At 44.2% G+C, this 25782-nt stretch overlaps 1 protein-coding gene across 1 annotated transcript in view; it reads right to left on the bottom strand.

Annotated features, from left to right (window-relative positions):
- The window catches only part of COL23A1 (collagen type XXIII alpha 1 chain), a 183170-nt gene that overhangs the window by 37116 nt on the left and 120272 nt on the right, over positions 1–25782 (bottom strand). The window contains exons 5-7 of the mRNA XM_086759245.1: positions 15038–15082; positions 7796–7803; positions 3897–3923 (exon numbers count right to left, since the gene is read on the bottom strand). Coding sequence (XP_086615371.1) covers positions 3897–3923; positions 7796–7803; positions 15038–15082 — 80 coding nt within the window. The remainder of the gene's footprint in view (positions 1–3896; positions 3924–7795; positions 7804–15037; positions 15083–25782) is intronic.

Genomic DNA, 25782 nt, shown 5'->3' with positions numbered 1-25782 from the left:
TCTCATTAATCAACTTCATTCTTTAGGTTTCTTCCCACTTGAAGGGACAACCCTCCCATTTGGGATGTCACATAGCGGTGCAGCAGAGACCGAATTTAGGGACAGACGAGTAGCAGAGGCAGATGAAACTCAAGAAACAGAGACTGGCTTCAAAAGGCCTCTCCAGTAGACGGGAAGAGGGAAGGGAATGGGTTCTGGTGAACCGCAAATGCAGCATCTCACTGGGAAAGAGAAGAAATATCATGTAGGAGGACAGCTGAGTAGTTTGAAGGCAAGTATAAAACCATCCCCATGTGGGGCAGGGGAAGGGATGGGGGCAAGGCTGCTAAAAGCACCACCCAGCCATTGCTTCTCCCCTCCACACGTTGTTTGACTCCATTAAACAGCTGCATAATGGGAAGATCCGCCTGCACGGAAAGGTTAGCAGCAAAGTACCAGTGCCTAAAGGGGGCTGATAAGAAAGATGGGGAGAAACTCTTCAATAGGGCCCCTTGTGATAGGACGAGGGGTAATGGTTTTAAAACAGAAGGAGGCAGATTCAGACTGGACATAAGGAAGACATTTTTTTATGCTGAGGGTGGTGGCACACTGGCCCAGGTTGCCCAGAGAGGCGGTGGATGCCCCATCCCTGGAAACATTCCAGGCCAGGTTGGCCGGGGCTCTGAGCAACCTGATCTGGTTGGAGATGTCCCTGCTCCTTGCAGGGGGGTTGGACCGGATGGCCTTTAAAGGTCCCTTCCAACCCAAACCACTCTATGAAAGCTTACTCACAATTCGACTCTTCCATCTGTTCCTCATTTTCTTTTTTTTTTCCTCCTGCCCAGATGCAGCTGCTTGCCCTGCTAACGTAAGCAGCTGAAGGCCCCACTGCATCAGTCCTCTGTGCAGCCAATCCCTCTGCTCTGCTCCCAGCTTTACGAGGACAAATGCCCCCCAACACGCTGACGCACTGACAGCGCATCAAGTTGAGGGGAACCGCTCTGCAGTGCGGATGCTCCTTGCTACAGAAAGCGCTGCTCGGGACAAGTCCCAAGGGATCCCGGTCCCAGCGCCTGGTTCTTCCCAATAAGAAACACATTTCCATCGTCGCGGCAGCCGCGCGTCTGTTTTTCCTCTGCTCCAACATGCAAAGCCGAGCTTAAACTTTGGGGCTGTGCATCAGCTTGGGGATGGGCTGGGTGGTCTTTTGACAAAGGCTAAAGGTGTCGTCCAAATTTTCCTTGTCAATCTGATCTAAAGGTTGCTGTCATCTCTTCAGAAAAGCTGGCGAGGGGAAGCACCAGAACAAAACAACACAGTTAAACCAGCAGTGGTTGGTGGCCCTCCTGCAGCAATGCCCTTCACGGCAGGAGGGAGACCTCAGCATGCACTTGGACCAGCACAAAGCCCACAGTGAGGACAATCAGAGCTCTGCCACCGTCCCCACAGCGACCAGGCAGGTCCCTGAGGAGGGGGCCTGCAGACACAGCGATACCACCAGGCAGGGCTAACCAAAGGTAGATCAGGTTGCTCAGCACCTTGTCTTGAAAACTCTATTTTCTTTCCTGAACTGCTCATTTTGCAACTCCCTCAGAAGTTGTTTTAGGTCATCTTCTCTAAAAAGGACTTGCAAGATTAGTGTTTTGGCATCAAAAAGTGTAAAAGTCTTCTCGCTCCCTGGCACCTTCGTTTGTGTTCTTGCAAACTCAGAAGGTACAAGGTGGGCTCTCAGATTAAGCTGATTTGCACCCCAAAACCCAGGAGCTCATGATGATCACTGCCACCGTTAATACGTGCAAATTATACAGCCAAGATAAGAAAAAAAAAACAAATTGCAAGTTTTGTGGACACTAAATACATCTTCTGCCTTTCTCTGCCCTCAGCTCTCCAGAGAACACACACAACCCACACTCAAGCCCCTGCAGAACCCAAAGTAATATTCAATATAATGGTTCTTAAATTGGCTCTCAGAGACCCTTCTGTCCCTCAAGAGCCAGTTCTCTTGGCAGCTAAAGTGAGAAGCACAGAGAGTTGTGGACTTCCGTCTTGTTCACCAGTCACCGGCATCCACGTGACCCCATGGGAGCCCGGGGCCCGATGCAATTCCACTCTCTGTAGCTGGATTACCTGCAGAGGAGGGTTTTTATCTTGCTATTTAATTATTTGTTAAACGTGGTTACAAATGCAGCAGCGCAAGTTTCACCCTTCCAACATCAGCTTTCCTGATCTGCTAGAAAACCCCCCAAATGGATTAGATTATTTCTTTTTTAATTGCAGTGCTGGGGTGGCTTTTAAAATATTTTTTTTGACCCCTAGGCCAATAGAAAATCTCATGCAGGACAATCTTCAGGCAACCTCTGAAGTGGGTGACATGGCAAAGGCACATGTACGGCAGCGTAAGATTGTGCCTCACCGTGGATATCAAAAAGGCTCTTTTTTCTTTAACATGCCCCTGATATCAAAAGTTCACATCAAACAAACTACTTATCTGCACAGTCTTTGTCCTTCTGACAAATTTGGCTGAAATGGGCCAAGTTCAAAAGTTACTGGGGAAAGGGAAGAGAAGACAGAGCCCATGCAGCCCTGAGCCCACAGGAACCCACACTGAAACTCAAGGCTGAGGTACACGCTGTGATCCGTGTTCAAGGGGACGGCAAAACCAAGTCAAACAAGACCTGAAAAGCAACAAAACCCAACGTTCTTTGTAGCTGCTATGGTAATGTTAGCAGGATATGCCATAGTCCTAAAAATAGAAACTAAATCCTCTCTGGACTTTAAAAAATAATAATGAACCTATAGAACTTCATAAAGAAGAAACTGTTTCTGCTGTAAAGTTTTATTGTAGAGCATAAACCCCTCCCCTTAAGATGTTAACTATCAAAATATTGAAAGCATCTTATAAAAGCTGTTTTCTCTTTGGGCCCCATCTCCAGAGCTCTGGTTCACTTCATCCCTGTAAAGCTTCCATTGCTTGCAGCCCAGTTACACACCAGCAGCTCACAAATAAACCCAAAGCTGTGCTAGCCAGGAAACGCACGTGTTACTACACCTCTCTGACACCAAACACCGTTTCACATCCGCTTGCTGCTTCTGCATTTGCACCACATCCAGTTCCTGAAACAGCTCAGAGTTTATCTGATCACTCCTGGAAACGTGCTGGGAACAAGGGGGATCTACACAGCGATTGCTCCCAGCCCGTGCTGGGAGTCGCTCCCTGACGAGCCACTGAGGCCCTCGGAGCCGGAGCTCTGCCGCCATCCAAGTGCAGTCATGGGGACTAAGGGAGCCAGCCAGGAGGCTGCAGTTTGGGATTTGGCCAGAACAAGGTCTCCCTCCTTCTGCAGAAAGCAGCTCAGAGCCCTTATTTCTCCTCCAGAAGACACCTCCCACAGAGACATTTTGGTGGTGCCCACGGGCATGGGAAGGGTAGTGCATCCCGAATGACTCTTCTGAGCCTCTGCAAAATCTCTCCTTGCCAACAGGCTCAGCAGGACATCTCTGCTCCCAGGGAAAAAAAAATTTGGAAATGTGCAAACGAGGAACCTATCTCAACACCTGAAGCTCTTACACCAAGGTACCCAAAATTAGGCCACCTACAGCTGTGCCTGGGACAAACCCCAAAGCCTTCACTACCTTTGCTGTCCAGTGAATGCTGAGGACAGAGTGTGAATGAAACCATGAAAGGGCTCAAATATTTCTCCCCTGTAAGCATTAACAGAGAATACTACACAGGCTCCTGAGTTTTAGGGCTAAATCCCTCAAAAACTGTCACTGATGAAGAGGGGAAGGGAAGAAGGGAAAAAAAAAAAAAAGAGAGACCAAGACAAGCAAAGAAAATCAAGTGTCATGGAAAGGACTGAGAAGACCACAGAACGCAGATTAGAAGAGAATAAAAATACAAGGAATGGCAGAGTTACCGGGTAACCGTCGCGTCCTGACTGCCCCTGTGGTGGGGGAACAAGTGAGATTACAAGTCAGTCAATGCACCCGTAGCAGCACGACAACACATAGCAGCTGGCAGGAGATGGGCCATCGGTGACTAAACTCGCTCCAGAGAAACCTCTCAGGGGAATTTTCCTATCAGAAAGGTCACATCTATGATATATTTTTCCCAGATTTTGATCCCGTGCTTCCCTTTAGCTACTTACCAAGGCTTTTGCTGACTCACACCCATCCCTGCCGCCCGTGCTCAGCCCCTGAAGCCTGGGGGTGCAGGATGCACACCAGATCCTGGCTGTAAGCTCACCCTGGGACACTGGGTACCGAGAGGCACATGAACAGCCGGGCACTGGGGAGAGGCCGCGGCGTGCCGAGCGGCTGCCCAGGAGCAATCGCTGAGCTTCAAACTCCTATTCCAGCACTTGGTTCAAGGAAGATTTCCCCCTCTTAGATCCATCCAGCTCTCCCAGCTCGCCTCTAAGCTCCGCTTTGGTTTGCAATGAAGTGGGGGAAAAAAAAAAAAAAAAAAAGAGATGACCCTATGGGGAAAGACCTTACTTAGTCCCTACAAGATCAGTGGAATAAAACACAGCCCACTCAGGATATTTCACCTTTCCTGCTCTCCTCGGGGGGTTCCCAAAGGCGTTTACAGCCCGAGGTGCCGCGAAACAGGCCGTGAGCTGCAGCAGAGGGGCCTGCTGCCAGCCAGACGCCAGGCGGCCTCCCCGGGAAGGAGCTGTTAAGTATTAGCTGGGACAGAAGTACGCCGTAAAGCGCGTATCTGGTACGGCAATGTCATCTGCTACCATAAACATAGGTTATGTCAGCATGCTGCGGATATACAGTCAGATTCATACATGTATTACGGCATGCAATAGCTGTCAGCCCCCTTCATACCACGTACGGGGGTTCCCCAATTTTGCTAAGTGCCCCTGCAGCTTTCAATGCCTCCTGCCGCCCTATTGATTCCTCCAGAAACAACACGGACTTCAACAACCGCGTATTATAACAAATTACAGTCTTGGGATGAAGCGTACGGTGAGATTTTTATGGAGACGTATGGCACTGGAGCGCACACAGATAAATAAGAAACACTTGTAACTCCCAGCCCTCGCTCGCTGGTGAGCTCCCCAGCCAGCATGCTAATACATAAAGTGTTTGTTAATATCTGTGACTGTAAATGTTTAATTACAGTTTGTGGTAAGTCTGTCCTCCAATTGTAGAAATTTCCTACCCAGCATGTGATTTTAATACCCTCCAAAACAGAGGTTTTACGGCACATCTGAGCAGAATACCCCTCACTCACAGACAGGACGATCAATCATCCACCAGCCACAAATCCTGTACCACAAATTCTAATAATTTCATATACACAACTAGCTTACGACAGCCAAAAAATAAAATACCAGAACAACTGCTACTAGGGAACAACAGAATTGAGGATGCAGTGTTAGCAGAGTGCGATGCTGTACATGTAAGATGTAATCGATTCCTTATGGCCAAAATCAAGAAACAGAAGAAACTAATAGAGTTAAATACAGTACTGTTGAAATAAAATAATATTGTGGTTCTGTGGGTTCTAGGACTTTTGTTATATATTATGTTTAAAGAAGTCTCTGGCAAGTACTGCTTACTCTAAAAATGCAGGATTTTTTTTTAAAAAAAACTTAAGCCAGGAGTTGTCTCTTAAAGAAGGGCAAGGAGACAGAAGAGGGGAGGAAAAAAAAAAAAAAGAAAAAAAAAAAAGTCTTGTTTGTGTTAAATCTCCCCTGTGCTCCATTTGCAATTCAATAGTGCCGTGGGAACCAGGAAATGAAACCAACCAGAGGACAAAGAAAAATTAATCGTGCACCATATGTTGCCTATGCCAAATCGTATACAACAAAAGTGAACAGACAGCACACGTGAGGAAGCGTAACCCGGCTGCGTGTGGGCCGACAGCAGCCTCTGAGCAGGAGCAGCGCTGAAATGGTTAAGCAAATCCATTTTAAGCGGAAGTACTTTAATCAAAAAGAAAATGTCCCTTAAAAGATGTATACATGGAGTTTTAAATATGCACTATCCTCTTCATTTGTACCAGGCCATTAAGTAAGAAATTAATTATTTTTTTTTTTTTTTTTTACATAATTAGGCCAAATTACATAAAATGCAGAGAGGATGAAAAATTACCCAGCAGAAGCCCTGTGGACATCAGCTCTAGCACCCAAAAGTGCCCCTCAGCCGCAAGCCCATGCTCAGCCTCAGCGGATGCTCTCCAGGACCTCGGGATCTCGCCCGATGACGTGGCCGTGATGCAGGTTTTGGTGGAGCAGGCCAACAGCCGTGCTTGCTGGGGAGCAGTGCCGAGCTCCGGGCCAGGCAGGACGGAATTCGCCTCCCAACGGTGCGCTCCCACAGTCAGTGCACCAACATTCCCAAACCCACAGAGCCACTTTTATCGTGCGGGTTGGTAGAGGCTGCATTGCAGTTTTTAATTACAGAATATTTACAGGAAAATGAATTTATTGACAGACTCAATTTCTGAATGCTAACAAGGAAAATTCATTTGTTTGCATTTCTCAAGTCGGAGTCTTGGATTTATTGCTAATGTTGGGCACAACTTCTAGAGCAAAAGCATTCAGATGTCCTCCAAGAATGGTTAAGCCAAAGCTGTTAAGTCTTAAATTTTCCTGATTTGCTCATTCAAAGCTTTGCCAAATAATAATTTTGCTGAACTCCCTCTTAAGTCTTTACATCAAAAAATGAACTTGAAATAGAAGCAAAAATCCAGGGTGTAAAAGCCATTAACTAAAAAACCCAGAGGCAGCGCTGTCAATCCCAGGAGAACCAAAGCCATGGCAGTGTGACAGCCCCCACGGCTCCACGTGCGCTTCCTTATCACCCCTTTGGCTTTTAAACAAATTTACAGAACTGGAAATTAATCCAGGAATAGATAAGAAATTTATTTTTCCTGAAACAATCTCTTTTCAACTCAGCAATGCTCTACAAGAAGAGAACAACCTGAAGAAACGTCTCTATTATTGCAGTGACGGAGCAGGAAACACGTGGCTGCAAACAGCCCGTGCCTCTTCTCCTCCTCCGGGGGAAGAAAGGTAGAAAACCAGAAGCACCTAATGCCCATAATTTCTTTTCTAACAATCCCTCAGCAACTTAGAGGGCACAAACGAAACGCTGTATTCTCACTCCAAAACCAGCGGGAGAACATCAGATTTAGACGTGGTGGTAGCACAGCCAAAGGCACATCTGAGCATTTGGAAGGAGGAGTTGACACGTTTTCAAGTATTACTCCTTCAAACAACAAATTCCCATAAATTTTCTGGTTGCATTGGTAGGAATGCTCGTTATTCTCCCCAAGACTTCAAAGAGAGAAGTAAGCATGCTACAGCTTTCCCTCTAGCTCTCCTTGTGAGGCTACCAAACCCGTATTAAAGGATGGAAACACAACAGATAAGAAAAGCAAGATAGTTTTAGAACTAAGAAAAAAAAATATTCCACTAAAATGTTAAAATATTAGTACAGCACTCTTTCTGCTAAATGGAAGGGGACTAAAGAACTTTTTAAAGAGAAAATTCTTTTTTTACTGAATATTTTCTGAGTTTAAAATTACTGGAAGTCCCTCAGGGCAACAAGTTAAACACTAAACATTCCCGCCACCCTGTATTTGTCTACAATTGTGAAAAAAAAAATAACCCCCCAAAAACCCCAGCAGCATCTGGTACTAATTTTACTTCCAGACACACCTCTACCAAAAAAAAAAAAAAAAAACCAAAAAAAACCAAAAAACCGCTGTGCTTTTGCAATGACACCGAAAGGCAGGGGAGGGGGGAAGGGGAAGCCTTAACTTTGTTGATCCAACAGTAAAATCCATGATACTTACTGCAGGTCCTGGAAAACAAAAGAAAAACAAAGAAAAAAAAGTCACTTAATTACAAATAAAATGTATAATCCGATAAAACAGCACATAGCAGAAACCAAAATCAGAACGATTCAGTACTTTTCCGTTCCATTCCAACGCGATGACTTTCCCAATACAATTAACACCATCCCCATCCTCCCGCTACGGGACCATCGCACCCGTGCTGCTGGCACAGCAGTGCTTACAGCGGTGTAAGACCACCTTGCCCCCTTTTTCCCCAGTATTCCCTGTGCCCCCACGAGACGCCAGGTACATCACAAGGTATCGCCCACCTTCGGGGCCTGGGGCATCACATGCAACCAGCGGTGGCAAAAAGCAGACACAGCTAGAATTTTATGAGCCAAAAGTACATTTTCACCACAGAGTTTATTTTTCCTTCACATTTTGCAAGAGGAGCTGAAGATGCACTTGTAAAAGCCAAAAGGAGCCGTGCAGCACTGGGGGCACCTGGCAAGGATGCTACGACAGCTGCCACAGATCCCAAACATCACTGTCACTTGGTCCCCATCCCTCCCTGACCTCAAAACACGTCACACAACCCTGCGTCACCTCCACACATTCCCTGCTCAAGGGCTTTGCTGTGCTCAGAGTGAGCCGGTGGGCTGACACACGGTGCATTAGATCCAGGGGAAAAACCCATCAGCAACACGAGGCTTTGGGCACTGCTGCCACGGCCTGAAGCTGTGATTAATGGCAATACTAAATAAATAAATAAATCAATAAAGCCTCTATTCCTCTTCGGTGCAGGGATCTTCGCTGTCTGCCACACCGATCTCTGCAGCTTTCCCACCGCTCGCGCAGGCTGGTGCTATGCGGAGGTAGATGCTGAGCCCCTAACCTAAATACAAACCACGTTTCGCTCCTGTTCACAGGGCAACCTATAACTCTGTTTGGGGCTTCTTCATGCTCCATTTCCTGCCTGATCAAAACCAGAAGCTAATCACAATTAAAAAAGAAAAAATGTGGGAAAAATTAAAGTGGAAGGAAAAAAAAAAATTAAGTCAGCTTAGTTCATCTTACATTATTCAGGAGTATAAAACAAGAAGCATATTTCCAGGTAATGCCTTTTCATGGTTTTAAAAATTTGTTTAAAAATTAAAACATTGAAAAGTTGAACAACAAAACCCAAGAAAAGCAAGTAACAACAGGCAGCGCCTGCTGCTAAGAATTAGCCCGTTAACCTGCATTCGTCAGCTTAACATGGCCAGCTCCGCACACACAACCTCCCGGCCGGCATGGATGGGAGGAGACAACCTCCAAATCTCCCTCCGTGCCCACAAGCCTATTTTCTTTACCACTAAAATTCACACAGGCTCTCAGCTTGCTTTCCTTGGTTTAATTTTTTAGGAATACAGCAGTCAATGGCTCCGCGCCAATTTATTAACGGAGAATCATAAACCTGAGCTATTAACTCGCTTGTGCCAAGCTACCCACAAAAGCCCTTTTGTGGAAAAGTCAAAACTAAGTCTCAAAATATGTGGTCAGGAAATTATTTTAATATGGGATTTCAATCATGTACCAATTATAATCTCCTTGGAATTTGTTGCCTTTTTCCTTTTCTCAGCTACTGTTTTCTCCCAACACGTGCAAGCAAATGCTCTTGGAAAACGCTTTCCTCTCAAATACAGGAATCCAAGTTGGATGGGACGCTCTCCATCCGCATCAGCGGAGTCGCGCTCATCTTCAGCTGCGCTGTTGGCCAAACAGGGCCAGATAAATCTTCATTATGGCATAAAATTAAACCTACTGAACTGATCTTTTCTCCTCCCAAGAACAACATAACTTTCTGGCTTGCTGGACATGTTTTTTTCAAAAGCCCAGCCACAAGACACTTGTTTCCTATGGAAGCAAGTCAAATATTTTGCAAGCCAACAATAAATAAAGAAGTTAATCGTGTACTCAGAGGCTGCCCCCCACCCAGCCATCTCCTTGATGCGGGCACATTGCACAAGAGACACGCTCCTCTTAGAGAAATTTGCCAGAATTTACTGCTAATAATTTTGGCTAGTAAGAATCAGTTTGAGAGCTCAAAAGGAAGAATGAAACCACTTGGAAATTCTTATTATAATGAATAAAAGTTGGAAACAGTCTTTTGTGTACTTAAAACTCCATAACAAATTAACTTGGGGGCTTATTTCAGAAGGAAGAGGAGAAAGACAAAATAACCTCTCAATGCACAGGTTTTTGGTCTATGACTGATTTGCTCTGAACACGGGAAACGTGCCGCGCTTTTCCATGATTCGCAGCACACGTTACCGTGACGCTGCCAGGAGTGAACGCCTGGCATGGGCACGGAGACGCTTGGAAACACCAAGAGATTTGTTAAGAACCCAAACAGGTGTGCTAGCATGAGGTGAAAACAGAAGCTCATTAAAAACAAGTGACCCAGATTTGCCAATTAACTAATATTACAGTTATTTTGTGTATCCAAAGACCTAGCAGGTCACAGTGGCATCATCCCCAGCAGTACATACGCAGAGGAAATGATAGGTCACTGTCGTTTATTCCAAGTATTTTTGCAGCTTGGGAATTTTGGGATAAGCTACTATATCTGTTTAATCTGTAAATCACTTATCAGGCAAGCTTTCCTGCCGTGACAGGAGCGAGCACCGCGAGGCTGGGGAAACAAAACCAGCCAGACCTTCCCAACAGCTTGGGAAGAATCAGGGAACTTTCCTGCTGCCCTTAATGGGCAAAGGACCCATCCCCAAGGTAGCAAACACACGTCTGTGGCCACCTGGAGATACAAAAAAAATAATTTAAAAACAGTACGTATATAGACACAAATATATGTACAAAACCTATGTAGGTGGGTGTATGTATATGAGCAAATGGGGGACAGATTAGATTTTTTCCTAAGTTCTGCAGAAGCCAAAGCAGTCCTCTGGTACGATGGTATATATGAGAAACACAGGGAACAATGAAAATCCCTGAATAAATGCAAAGTTCTGCATGATTTACCCATGTACATGTGCTTACTGAATAGCAGCAACTGTATATTTACACCTGGCCACACAATCAGAGGGTTTGAAAGGGTCGTAACGTGTAAAATACGGAGTTTAAGTAGGTGTAGGACTAGGAGAGAAATCATGTTTCCCTGCATGGAAATCACTTTGCTTTTGTTCCTCAAAAAGAGCTTTAGGTTCTTCCCTGTTCCAAGTCAGGATATTTCTATAAACAGAATAGCTGTATTAAGAAAAAATACAAAAACACTTTTAATAAAAACTTTCTTAGAAGTTCAAATTAAAGGAACAGTTGTAGCGTAATGTAAATTTGGAACCCAAAAGTTATGGGGGGCGGGGCAGAAGACTTTTATCCCGTTTCAATGATTCCAAAACATTTCCTCTACAAGTGTTTTTGAAATAGGAAAAAAATTATAAACAAAACTTTTACTGCCAGAAACAGCAATTTTTCCAAGTCAACATTTTTGAATGAAATAACACTTCATCACAAAAATGCCCTTCCAGGCCTACCTGTCAGGGCAATTTTGTGCCTAAAATGCCCAACGTTTATTCCCTTCTGCTGAAGCTGCACACGGTTGATGTGAACAGGCGCTATGCAACGCCGCAGTGATTGGCTTTGGGCTCTTCTGTCCGGAACCAGCTCTTGCTTCATGCAAAGACAGCAGAGACGTACTCAGAGACTTCCCAGACTTAACATTTCAAGAGTATTTTCTCCTGTTTTTTTCTTGAGGGATTTTGAGATTCAGAGCAGGTTTTAGATCAATCTTCAAGCCAGGGGAAGAAAGCAGTACGCTGTTACGAGAGACTCAAACATCATCTCCCACCGAGACTTTGAACCAATGTTTAAACCAACTAAATTCCCAAATCCTAGATCTGATTCATCCGTCCTTCAGGAACACCTTGGTATGGATCATTCCTAAAAGAAAACCAAACATAAAGCCCTGGGAGGGCTGCGCAGCCGTACCCCATCCTGCTCACACAGTGCCAGCTGGCAGCAAGGAGGGAAGCAAAATATCGCAGGTCCCCTGCTAAAATCCATGTTCTTTTGCAAACGCTCACTACAACAGTTGAACTGCATCCTCACTGGGACATATCACCTTGAAAAAATAAGCTAACATGACATTAAACATGATTTTGCCTTTGGCATGGAAAGAGAACTGTATCTGAGACGTGCAGGCTGGCTGTCAGGACCAACCACAACAGCTCATGTGGCAAAGCCTTCCTTCCACCTCACACTCAGAGCAGGTCGCAAATTCCACATAAGGTTGCGTTAAAATGTGTTTTTTCTTCTCATACACCAGCTGTTTTCCATGGGTGGGTGCACGCGGGTCTTCTTTCCAGCCGCACAAGAAACCGCTGATGCTCGCGTGTGGGGATGAGGCTGGTGGGGCCTGTGCGTTGGTCCTGGCAGGATGGGATAGAGCTTGGGAGATGCCAGAGCGGAGGTGGGTGAGGGCACGGCCATACTGGGGGACAGCCAAAGGGTCATGTTGGGAAGGACACCTCCCTAAGGAGGTTGCTGGTGTGAATTTCCTGGTCTGGTAGCAATAATAGAATAAACTGGTTTCCAGAAGTAACCTCTTCCAGGCTGCTGCTCCTCGGCCACAGCCATGGAGGCGATTCCCGTGGGACCAGATAACAGCACGAGTAAATAAAATGGGTCAGATGGAGCCGTTTGACTCAGTCACTCTTTGTTTTTTTCCAGTCTTCCTGTTTGAGTCAGGGAAGAGATGACAGCAGGGACAACCGTGCTGCCACGGGAAGCTTGAGCTCTCACCGGAGATGTGAAGCATGAGGAAAGGCTGGGGTTTAGCACAGCCCCCCTGCCCGCAGGCTCCCCCTGTGTTGCCTTTATGCTCCTCTACAACTAAATAAACGAAGCCAAGCCCAGAGGAAAAGCCCCAGCGGGACCCACCACCCGCCATCGGCATCTCCCCGCGCGGGGACAGGAGGCCACAACGGTGGTTCACCTCCACGTCTTGGCAAGTGCTTTTTGAAGCACATGCAGCCAGGCTTGCCCCGCTTCCAGTCTAAATAGGGTTGTTTTTTTTTTTCCCCTATAAATGGTTTAAAATTAATCTTTTATGGCATAGTGTCTTTCTGCGGTAGAGAGTGGTTGTCTCAGTACGCTTTCAGCATGGTGAATTCTCAGTTTAAAGAAACAGAGCTGCTGAATTAATTATTTTTAATTATATTAATCCATCACAACAAAAGAAAAAAGAAGTACAATTCAGTCTTGGTTTAAATCAACAAGAGGGTGCAATTGAAAAGGGACAGAATGATCTCTTAAAAGTTTCTCTGCTTCTTTCTAAGAGTATATATTGAAAGTTTCAATATAAATCAGGAAAAATTTTTCAACACAACCATTTCATCAATTGCCAGAAAAAACTTTCCCCTTGGCAGGGCTGCAACCAGCGCTGAGCCTTCTGGCTCTACAACAGCATTTGTCTGGAGGCTGGAAAGCCATAACCACGCAGGGTCCTTGGGGATGGACACTATCATGCTACGTAAACAAAGCTTTATTCACATTTATCAGCTCTAGCAAAGGAACAAGGACCCGGTTTACGTGTGGTCAGGTTCTCAAACAAATATAGAAATATATATTCAGGCTATCTATGAAAACAAACATCTGGCAGCTTGGCCAAAACCAATATGCTGAGGGATGTCTGCTCTCCGCGTTTCTACCTGCAGTGCAGTGGAGCAATCTGCCTTGCACAGATGGATTTAACCGGTACGCCCCATCGAGGGTGTCCATTCACATATACCTGCTGCAGTCTCCTTGATTTTCCTCCAGAATTGCAGAAAAGTTCAAAAAAGATCATAAATTGTTATTAATGATTTTTTTCTTTTTTTTTTTTTATTTTAATTTTATAATACTTGTTTTCCTGCTGGTCCTGCATTGATTCCCTGGCAGCTTTCCACTTTGTCAGAGGGATGCTCAAGCAGCATGAGAGCAAACGTCACCTTCCAGAAGCTCTTGCGTGAAACAGGGAGAAAGGGAGCAAAGCGCAAAGGCATGCTCAAGCTCAGTGCAACCTCCCTGTACGGACTAGAGACACACCTTGGGCAATGTTCACATAAATGCCTGCATATAAATACCAAATTCATTAGCTGACCTCTCCAGCTGCCCTTGGGTAAATGCTGTTCTCCACTAAGGGCTTTAAGGAGCACAGTGATATTTAAAAAACAACAAGCAAAAGAGAATCAAAGCTACCAGGTGGCTATTCCTACAGCCCAACTGCTAGATAAACACGGTTTAGCGAGGCTGCCTGGGGTCCATCACCATGCCCATGAGTGCAGTACCCACCTTTTGGCCATGAGTAATCCTTGATGCTTCAGGAGCAAAAATATCTCAGAAAACACACGATGCACTATGAACTACCTTCAATGAAAGAGATAGGAAATGCCTGCCTGCCTTCCACAAAGATCTGTCCACAGTCAGCAGCACAAGCCCCCTGATTTCCTCTCCCAAGAGTTAAAAAAATTGTTTAAAACATTGGTGATCGGAAAGTTGCACCGCCCTTTTTGAAAACCCAGCTGTGTGTTTGCTATAGCAACAGGCAGCAGAGAACAGCCTCCTCGCTGAATAAAAATCTACCTGGTCCCCACTCATTCACTCAACATTCACGAACCTAAGAGCCAAGAAGTGTAAAATTTCCTCTGCTGCTTTCCGATGTGTAGAGGCACTTGCAAATTTGTGTGGCTTTCTAGGTACCTTCCCATCTGTTTTCCTTGGAAAGAGCAATGCCAACCACATCTCTCCCCTCTTCAACAGCACTTCAGACCTAACACCAGAACGTAAACAGCACTTCTTCCCAGCTGAAATGGGACTGGTCCCTCACAAGAGAGGGGAAAAAAACCCTACCAGATGCCAAAATGACAGAGACATAACTAAAGCAAACCGTTAGGTCAAATAAAAATTCCCAGCAAGGTTGGTCCGTGCGCTCACGGGATGTGCCCAAGGCTGGTAATAAAATACGCAACATCAGTGGGTGTTTTGAGGTTTTCCGTTTGGTTTTTTTGTTTGTTCCCCCCCCCCCCCCATGTTTTTTGTTTGTTTGGGGTTTTTTTTTTTAGGGTTTTGGTTTTCACAAAACCCTTCATATCCAACATGCTGGGATGCAGGAAGTCTCCATTCCACAGCCCATTAGATGAAGGTGACCAGCACCGTTATCAAAAGGTTACCGTCCAGCCCACTGACGCCCGCCCAGCGATGTCGCTGGGGAAAGGTGATGCTTACCGGGTTCTCCGCGCCGGCCAGGCTTCCCTCGCCTTCCGGGAGGGCCTGTGGAAAGCAGAGAGCAGAGGGTTAGCGATGCCCTGTGGGCAGCGGGTTCGGGAGGGGACTTGCCACATATCCTTCCCTTCAGATCCAGCCCACCTCATGTCGCCCGCTCTTTCCAAACTACCAAGAAAATAGTAGGCTACACATCTTAAATACCACTTCCCCCCTACCCCCACCCCAAAATTTATCATTTTGGTGAAAAAGCCGAGTCCACGCTCCAAGGCAAGCTGAGAAGAAAGTTTTGAAGTTACTGGTGTTCCTCAGGTAATAGAGAGAATTAGGTCTTAAATGCTCCAAAATTCTGGACAAAACTTTGCAGAGCGGCTGGCAGTCCCGCACACTCCACGCACGCTGTGCGTGGCTGTTAAAGTTTTGCAAGTCGCAGTATTTAAAGCGGTAAAACGAGGAACAGAAACCTTTTGCTACTATTCTTTATCTGAGTCAGAAGAAGTTCCCTAGATCTGATCATACACCTACAATTTCACACCCAGGTTTCAGACACAAAACTCTCGCTTGTCCTCTTAGCCATTGCTACCCAGATGGGTAAGCGATGGATAAAATACCATGAAACTTGCTGCTCCCTCTCCTTTCTGCTGTTGTTTTTTACATTTTCTCTTTACAGGAAAAGGACAATAAACAAAGATCATCAAATATTTACACACTCCTATCAAAATTTTCCCCTTCTGCATAAATATTTCTGTGCCCAAATCTGTAATTGCGTCCTCAGCCATGCCCTGGAGTTCTACTCTTCAAAGCCAGGATAAACCATGCAGTGGTCTCCCTCCAGGTCCCAGCAGACCCCCCTGGCCCTTGCAGGAGCTCCAAATCCCACTCGCTCGTCACACTATGGGGATGGCAACTTGCAGCCAAAAAGGCAAAGCCTGAGTGTGGAGGCTGCTTTAAACTCCAGCCTTGCTAAATCCTTCCGTGTCTTGAGATAGACTCCTCCTGCACGCATTTAATCCAGGGCAATTCGGTAATGCCTTCACTTTATCTCTTCTGATTTATCTCTTCAGGGTTTCTTAGGGAGGAGGAAATATCCTAATGAAGGTGTAGGAGAGGGAGGCCAAGTTTTTAAACAAGTGACTAATGGGTTGGTAGCAATGGTTTTCGGCAATTTAGAGGAGGGCTGATAGGGCTGAAGGGTGAATGCTGGAGCTCCCAACTAAGGCTTAGGTTGGAGCCGTTCAGCTCAGAATGTGAGAAGCCTGTCAGAAACCCAAAATTCTGCTGAAAAAGAGATTTAATACCGCCTATTTTTTTTTTTTTAAAAAAAAAAAAAAAAAGAGATTTCTTAATACTTCATGCCAAAAGGGAAAAATTGACTATTGCCTATACTGGCCCTGGTTGCCAGAGGGGTGGCGGATGCCCCATCCCTGGAAACATTCAAGGCCAGGTTGGACGGGGCTCTGAGCAACCTGATCTGGTTGGAGATGTCCCTGCTCCTTGCAGGGGAGTTGGACTGGATGGGCTTTGAAGGTCCTTTCCAGCCCAAACCATTTTGTGATTCCCTGATCTTGTAATTGTTTCCCTACAGTCTTTAAGAAAATCTGTAAGATGTGTGCAGCACATGAAATTACAAGTATAGCATGCTTGAATATTTTTTTTCCTCTCCTTTCTCATTCATTTTACTTGCTGTTTTTATCTGAAATCAATTTGGTAAAAAAAAAAAAAAAACAAAAATCAAAAAAACAAACCAAAAACGTAGTATTTTGGAAACAACATCTAGAATCATACTGCCGTTTGACAGCTGAATATGGAAACATCTCTGAGGAGAGAAGATTTTAGCGGGGATTAAAAGGAAGAACATCACACCCAGTATCCAGTTTGGGCAAGACTTGCAAGCCGCAGTCCTGCGATGCAGATGGGAGCGAGCAGAAGGACCGAGACCTCCCAGCTCCCCGCAGCGAGAGGACCGCACGCAGGAGTAACCCAGGAGTCATTAACGCCGTCTGCAACCTCGTCCTGTGCCTGCACAATTGGAAATGATTATTTCAGCGATTTCTAGCCTATGCTGGGAGGTCAGCTCTGGATACTGCTAAAAGAGCTGGGCATAAAGCAAATCCATATCACACCTCTTATTTCCAACCCCTTTAAGAGACTACAAAGGAAATTAAGGAGGACTGGGAACTTGTTTGAAGATAAATGTTCACTGTAAACTGTTACCCAACAACTCCATCTCCTAAGACCTCGCAGTTTGATGCTTATTCAATATAATTAAGATTTATGCTGCATTAATGTCAATTGGGTAATAGCTGAGCCTTTTCTTCTAACCGTGCCAGCTCTGCTGTATCAGCTCTGGGAGTTCTGTATTTACATTGTTATGAAAGACAGTTTTGGAGAGGAGAGTGAATACAAAGCATAAGCCAGCCTCTTCTTAAACAACTTGTCACATTCAAGCTAAACAGCCATAATCCAAGACGTAATATGCAATTTCTGACAGCACTGTGAGCTTTCCAGTGAGATGATAGATTTAGTAACCCAAAGACAAAGGAAGAGAAAGAGATATATTGCTATTTGGAAGCATTCTGAGGCAGAGCTGATGGGAGCATCTAAAGAATAGTTACTCAGAAACAAGGTTAAAAGTTTACAGTCAGTAGACTCCATTGGCTTAGCTGTTCTGCTGGGTAGCAGCCACTTATGTCATCTACTGTGGGCGAGTACATGAAATATTAAAAATCAATAACACTTTGTAGTTCACATAAAATATTGTTAAGAGTCAAAACCACATACTTGCTCACAGTGCAGTAAGTTACCCCTGCTTGAACTCATTTACCCGTTGCAAACAGGGTAACTGCAAATTGGGCTGGTTGATGAGCTCCATAATCCATCAACACCAGGAAAACAGGTCTATGGCACTACATGCACTTAATGTCTTTTTATCCCTCATGATTAAATCAAATCTGGTCCTTGACTCATGTTCCCAGGCTTGGGAGGCTACATCACTGCCTCCTGTCCCTTCAGCTTGTTGGGCATAACAAGGTAAAAATCAGTGTTCATCAAGGATGAAGTGAGTTTAAAATGCCAACAAGAGCAGCAGCCTGATACCACAGCCCAGTAAAATCTCACTAGAGTGAAGATAGCTGATGCTTTTTAAATGTTAAACCAGTGAAGCACATTTTTACCCAAGAACTTGTGGCACCAGGCTTGCGCTATCTCTTCACTTACATTTCTCCTACATGCCACCCTTCTCCACTGAGAACATACACACAGAAATATTAACCGTAAATCTGTGCCCATCTCTTCCTTCAGGCCATGTGCTGCTGAGGACCTCTGGGACGTTTTTTGAGTACATCGATACAAAGAAGTGGTTGGGAACAGCATTCAAGTAACAACCTTGGCCAAGTGAAATGAAGACCTATCTTACTGGGTATCTTCAAATCAGAGGATTTTTTTTTTCCCTTGCAAACACGACACAGTGACCTGATATGTTGTGACCTCTTAATCAGAAATGCTGACCTTACTTTTGAGATAAACTCATATCTAACTCATTGTGCTCCAACATGGGATTAAGTTTTACACCATTTTGGAGGGTCTACCCACTCACATGCTTGCTTTTTTTTTTCTTTTTTCCTATGAGCTTGAAATGGTTTTGATTCTCTTTCCGCTTCTTCCCTTATGGCATTTTTCGAGTTGCCTTCAATATATCAGTGGTTTTTTTCAGCTAAAAATGAGTCAACCAGAAGAATAGCTTGAACAAATTGGTTGGTTCAGCCACTCTCAGAAAAGTGAATCTTTTTTTTTTTTCATATGGCTTCATTTAGAAGGAAGGAGAACTTTGCAGCAGCGTACTGCGGAGTCTGGTATTGAGTATGAGGAAACCGCGGCTCCGGTCTAGCTGGCTCTTCCCGCACAAAGGCCAATTTACTTTCTTGTTCCCTGGGGAAAAGGTTTATGGTTCATGGGCAGAAGTCAGATTCAGCGATGCTTGCTCAGCTGATACTCATCAGGTATTCAAGTCGGGCTGCGGGCTCCGAGATCACAGATCTAAGATTAAACAGTTTTGGGTCACAACACTTTGCGTGAACCTTTTTGGCTTTGCATTCCAATGGACCCAAAGATTCAAAGCAAATACCAGATGCAGATTGGAAACACGCAACACTTGCAGTCTACAGAAGTTTTCCAAATAAAACAAACCAAAAAATATCTAGATTCATTTCAAATTTGGCCCAAGTTCCCCGAAAGCTCTTTGAAATCCTGGGCTACGTTTTGTGTTAGTAGAAAAACCACCCACAAAGTAACCCCTGGTTACTAGCTGAGGAAAGCTCCTTGCAATGCTATACGTGATGGAGTTGCTTTCAAGATACAGAACAAACAACAAATTGTTTTCCTTTTTATACCTCCACGCAGCCTTTCTGAGCGGGGATGCACACGAGCATCCTCCTTATAACACGTCAGGGAGCTGCACTCAGCTTTGGGGAAGAAAACTGCTGCTCCAGGAATCAAACTAGAATAATACTAATATTATTGGAATAATAAAGGGACAACACTTAAGGTATGTGTTGGGTAAAGCACCTCAGGACCTTGGCACTAAAGGTTTACAGCCACAAGCTCTCCTTCACCTAAGGCTGAGCTAAAATGAGGGAGATCCATGGGATGGGGCACACAGCTGCGGGGCACAGTCAAACCTCCCAAAAAGATGGGGGAGAGCAAATTCAAGTCCCAAATCTAACATTCGCCAGCACTAATGAAATCCACACACAAGGGATATTACCTCAAAGTGGCACAACTCTTCAAGACTAAAAGCAAATTTAGGGTGTCTAAGTGTCTTTTCTGAATTGTAACCAACGGATGCCTCTCTTCTCTCAGGTGGATGCTTGTTGCAAAAGCAAAGAAAATATTTAAGCTCATTGAAAGAGTGAAGTTATATATACACACATACTGAAACCATTCAAAGTGCTGATTCTTGCTCTGTTTAAAACAACTGAGATGGTGCCGCTCGCTCAGTACTCTGGATTTCCACCCCCCACCCCTGTAAATAATTTTTTCTTTTTTTTTTTTTTCTCCCCACACCCAGAGACAGTTTCTTCAAACAGTTAGGCACATACAGCTCTTTTGTTTAGTCACCAGGGCACGAAGATAAACTGAATTTGAGATATAAATTAAGAAGTGACTGGAATGAAGCCACAATTGCACTTACATCAAACATGGGATTTTCCCCTCCTCTCGTTACGGCTGGTCTTACTCAGGCCATTTCCAGATAATGCGCTGGCACAGCTGCAGCGCAGGGGCAGATGTATGCAGTTACCCCCTATTTTTAAAACAAGGGGATGCATATTTTGGCAGCTGTGGGTGCTGCTATAGGCAAGGTAGAAAGGTTTTCATGGCAGATTTCAGTTTCCCACATCTGCATCGAAACAGCTGCTTCAGTACGAGTCCTGGACTGAGATGGTAACTCCGAAAGTATTTCAGCAAGTAAGCATTTATGTACAAACACGCACACGTATTCGGTTTCGCCTTTCTTTATGAGAACAGTGACCATCTCTGCGTATTGTACCCATATGCTCCTGCACATCTAAAACACCTAGAAAGGTTAAGAAAACATAAGCGAGTTGTGGCCTCTTCTTCTCAGAGGCTTACTGGTTAGGCAAGTCAGGCACTGTTTCATCGATGTGAATGGGGAAAATGAACACCGGCTCCTTTTTCTGCTACGAATACAAGCTAGAAAACCGTGTAGTGATAGAGCTGGGGAGCAGCAGTGATGCCAGACTCACACTGGAGTCCTCAGTAGTGTTTGACAGAGGTTTCACCACCCTTACAGCATCTTCAGCACTAGTTAACTTAAAGCATCACTGCCTGGAACAGCTGAGCAAATGGATACCCTGAAGGTCTACTTTCTCAGAACGCATTTCTAAATTAGGCTTTCCTCACTCAAATAATTGCTGACACAAAGCCACCTCTAGGAAGCAGCAAGAAGCCAGCAGCATCCAAGTTGCACGGAGTTATTCAGCAGATGGATGAAGCATCGCGCTGCCCAAGTCACTAAATTTGCCCCGTGAAACACCAGCCTGTTTACCCAATGAACACACACACACCTATTATAGGGAGCACCTCTACAGCGTGAGATAGTTGTGTATTTCTGGCAGAAATGAGATAATTTTATTTTTTTCCCCAAGAACTGCAGAGCACTTCTGTAAGGTAAGCAAGATAATGAAGCACTTAGTGCTTCCTTCGGTTTTCAGTTACAATCTCACATTTAAACAAGTTTGACATGTTGGATTACAAAATCTCTTGTGAAACATCCAGATCTGACACAAAATACTTGGGTTTTGATGAATTGCATTTTTGGAGCACGGAAGTACTCAAAGCTAATGCACATTATCTGCAATCAGAATTAGCCGTTCCAGGGCCAGGATCCCACAGCATAAAAAAAAAAAACTTTGTCATTGTCAATATTACTCAATATGCAAAAACTGCATGAGAAGAGAAATCAGCAAGTCAGGCCTTTGAGAGCAGCTGAATAATGCAGTTCCTCGTATATCCAGAAAAGGTCCCAGTCACCACGGAGAAGCGTATACATTAGGGACTTTAAGCAAACAATCACATACTTGGTATTTAAATATTATTCTTGCATGAACACATTTGTGGACATAGTCTATGGTTAATGCCCATTTTGGCAGGATTTTTCCCCCTCTTTGTTTCTCAGCCTCCTAAAAAGGAGAGTGCAAGCTGCCATGTGCAAACCATAAAGCAACTGAGGGATGGGGCCAAGCCCATCCTAAGAGCAAGCCCGCAGCGAGCACGCTAACATCACCAACAGATTTTGCTTCCATGTTACAAATCAAGTTTAACATAAAAATCAAAGTTTTCCTGTTTCAAAACTCATCCAACACTGTACTATTACTTGTCACAATTTCAGCATCTTTTTAAAAAAGCTGTTAAATTCTTCCTCCTGTGGTCTTCAAAAGAAAGACTTTTCTTCTGTTTCATCCTCTCTCCCCTCCACATTTTCTGCATGCAGAAGGCATCTCCTCCACCTCTAAGAACTACCTTGTGTTCTACACATTGCCTCATGAGCAACATCATCTTTATAAACTGAGATGATCAGGAATAGCCTATCAAACAAACACTAAATCAGCTTCTGGAGCTGTTTCTATTTCCATCATCTGCATGTTTAATACACATTATAGAAGCTGGTGATAGATTGGAGGACTCAGTTGGACTCAATGATCCTTATGGCTCCCTTCCAACTTTAAATATTCTACAATTCTATGATTAACCCAGCACCAGGACTCCATGATGCCACATGCTTCACAAAACAGAGCAATAGCACATCTTAGTGGAAAAAAAAAAAAAACAAAAAAAAAAACCAACCAACAACAAAACAGAACAAAGCAACACAAAAAAAACCCCCAACCAACCAACCAAAACCCACAGAACAAAATCCCTTCTGTCTGGAATATATATATGGGGAGACAGTGCCACAGCCAGAGATATTTTCTTCTACACGACGGTACCAGCAAGCCACCGCCAGCACATGTGTGTCCTAGCAGAAGCTGCAGAGCAAGGGAAACCAGAGGGTACAACACTGAGGATTTAAGTTCTACCCCAAACCAACTACAGAAGCCCTTTGGTGTTTGTGTGCTCCTGGTCAAACTCAGCATAAAAAACCAACTGATTTTGAAAACCAAACGGTATTATGTTGGTTTAGCTCTCACTAAGTCTGCAGCCTACAGTAACCCAGCCAGGAGATGAGCAACAAGCTAGCATTGATAAAGGCTTGTAAAACTTAAGTCAAGGCTGTACAAAACAACAATAACTCATATCATTTTTATCACAATGACAGCAGTGTCACATAAATAAATGTCTAAACTATGGATATTAACAAGGCTGGCTGTTTCAAAGTAATTCTACCCAATATAAAACACCAGTGAAACCACGAAACGGCCTTCTTCAACAGGACACTGCATCTCACCCAGCACTATGTGGGATCTAGAAGCATGAACACATGCAGCTCTCTCTGAAGCCAGGCAACCACAGCTGACGGTTTCAGGAGAGGATTTTGCAAAATGAACTACGCCGCGGCACAGATTAGCAGGGGAGATGATTACTGACGGCACATTATTCAATTTACTGTTTGTGCCAGTCATGCCACGCACAAGACACGTTACCTTTTTGACAATGTAATTTAAAGGAGATATGACTCAGCCATCAGGAACTCCACTCTCCCAGTAAATGTGTCAGTGGAACAAGGCCGGGGGCAGTTCCACTCCGAGCTGTGCTGTTAAAATGCCGCTCAGCTCCCAGCAAAGTGCTATTATTAACGTTACTGCGACCTTGCAGAGATTGGGATTTGTCTGAGGACGGCGGCAATAGATGTAAAACGATGCTGTCCAGAGCTGGGGAAAATATCTTCTGCCGTTGGTGGGGCAGAAGAGTAACTAAACACAGGTAAAGCACCACGTGAATGAAGGGGATGATTTACCCTATTCAGGAGGCAGACAAGGCATTTTTTTACATTTTCTTTGCCCATTGACTTTCATACTGTGCTTATCTCATCAATTCACCAAAACTCTGAAAAACTGTGGGTGATTATTTTTAGATAGAAAAAAGCTCAATAACAAAATAAACTTCTAAATACAATACACACAGGTTTCAAATATCCTAATTTTAGCATTTATGATAACAAACAATTTTTAGAACAAGCACATAAATCCTTGGTTTTGCCCTGTGATGAATAAGGCTGGGGTCACTCAGATTTCTCTGGGTACCAGCTAATGCAGTCACTCACACGGGAGAGGACATGACATTTCTTGGCCAACGGGTTTTTCTTCTCCCTTCTGCTAATACATTTGCCATAAGTTTTATGGTAATTTAAGCTCTAACTGTACACTTAAAGCACAATTCAAATCCACTGGAAATTAAAACTTTTTGTGAAAGGGAAAGTGCACAACAGAGTACTGAAGAGACAACAGGGCTGTAAGAAATATTCTACCTTTTCCATAGCTAAGGAAGTTCCCTTCTTGGTCATTTGACCTTTTTTTTTTCCCCCTAAAGGGTGAAAATAATTGGTCTAAGTTTAAATACCACTGAGCTACAATGTTTTTTGGTTATTTTAAACACTCCCTCCATCCTCCCAATAACGTACAAGCGTGGTTGTATGGAGGAGGAATCAAACAACTTAAAACCACCTGCTGCATGTATACCAGCTTCTGGTCATCTGCTGCATTTAGGAGCATCCAAAGTCCTTAGGAACCTGTACTCAAGTCATTTGTGGCTGTTTGCTTTGTCCCAAATTAAGGTGTTCCTTGAGGACTGGGGAAGCTTTGATGCCAACAGGATTAATCACGGCCAATGCTTCACCAAGGCTCAGCTCTGGGGTGAGGGGTCTTGCAGCTCAGGCTGTGGTGGTCTCATGGCCCTTGAGAGACCTTGGGAAGAGGTTTCACATGGCAGGAGGAAAAGCCTGGAGAGCAGCTGATGAAGAACACAGCAAAAGTAGGAGAAAAAGAATGAGAACAGAAGATCTGAGAAAAAAAGAGCAAGATAAATCAAAAGCCGATTACACTAATGGCCAAAAAGGATCTTCAGGTATAATAAAATACACCCATACATCACGCTGGCCCAGCCTTTCAAGGAGCTGTTTTCCTACTTGAGATATATCCTGGTTGACTGGAGGCGCGAAGTAAAGTCTCAACCTCGTGGAGACTTCCCACATCAGGGTTGAAATTATAATGGGGGGAAAAAAAAAAAAAAAAAGGTCAAATAAAAGGATTTCACTCCAAGAGCAGCAGAAACAATGCACTTTGTTCTCACAAATTGAGACCAGGTAGGTTGGCATGAGGTCTTTGGCAAAGAAACAATTCAACTTCAAATTCGAGACCAGAGCAATAGCATTAGATCACTTACTCAGACTTAAGTTGTGAGCAGCTGTTTGGCTTTTATTTCACACAAAAGCCTATACTGTAAAAGGAATTCCTGGCCCATATTCAAATGCTATATTTGCTCCTGAGCAGTGTTTCTCATTTTAGTCCTGATAATGCAATGAAATCAGTGATGAAAAATTTTTACAGAAGAGATGCAGAGGGGGGGAGACAAAAAAAAGTATTTCTTTTTTCAAGACTTGGCTTTTGTTGTGTTGAAATGCCACATTCAGACCTTGAATTTTCACGATGCTGAAGATTTATTCATAGAACTTCTCTGCATTTTAACTGAGCATATACTTAAAGGTACAGTCTCCTCTCCCTGACGACCCTGGGCAAACACCAGATTTGCTGTGCGTAAACAGTTTGCTTTCCCACCCATCTGAGATCCTTCCAACAAAGGAATAAATGAACTTTTATGGAAAAATATAGTTTCCATTATATAGGCAGAACCAGCATGTGCTACAGTCATATTCACTCCATAGAACACTGTTTCCTGTACCAAGTGTGAACGATCAAAACAATACAATCCTTTTTACTGCTCTGTATCTGACCCGCACCGCACAGCTTCCAGCAGAGAAACACTGAGGCAGTCACAGTCAAGATTGCTAGCTGAGGTCTGAATGGCCACACTTAAAAGCTCTGATAAATAAAAGCAATTAATGACTAACTTAAGAACAGAATTTGTGTCTCTGTTTAAAGAATTAGGAATCCAGCCGTAAAGCTAACCTGTGTCAAGTTTGAATCCAATTAACAAGCAGCAGCATGACGGCTAATGCAAAGGCATTGATAAAAAAAAAAAAAAAAAATTAAAAATAGAATAAAAATCAAAGAGCA

The sequence above is a fragment of the Chlamydotis macqueenii genome, chromosome 14 (genome assembly GCF_036417535.1).
Source record: "Chlamydotis macqueenii isolate bChlMac1 chromosome 14, bChlMac1.mat, whole genome shotgun sequence".
NCBI classification, from domain to species: Eukaryota; Metazoa; Chordata; class Aves; order Otidiformes; family Otididae; genus Chlamydotis; species Chlamydotis macqueenii.
The sequence above is the reverse complement of the archived record's forward strand: the minus strand, read 5'-3'. Positions and strand labels throughout refer to the sequence as shown.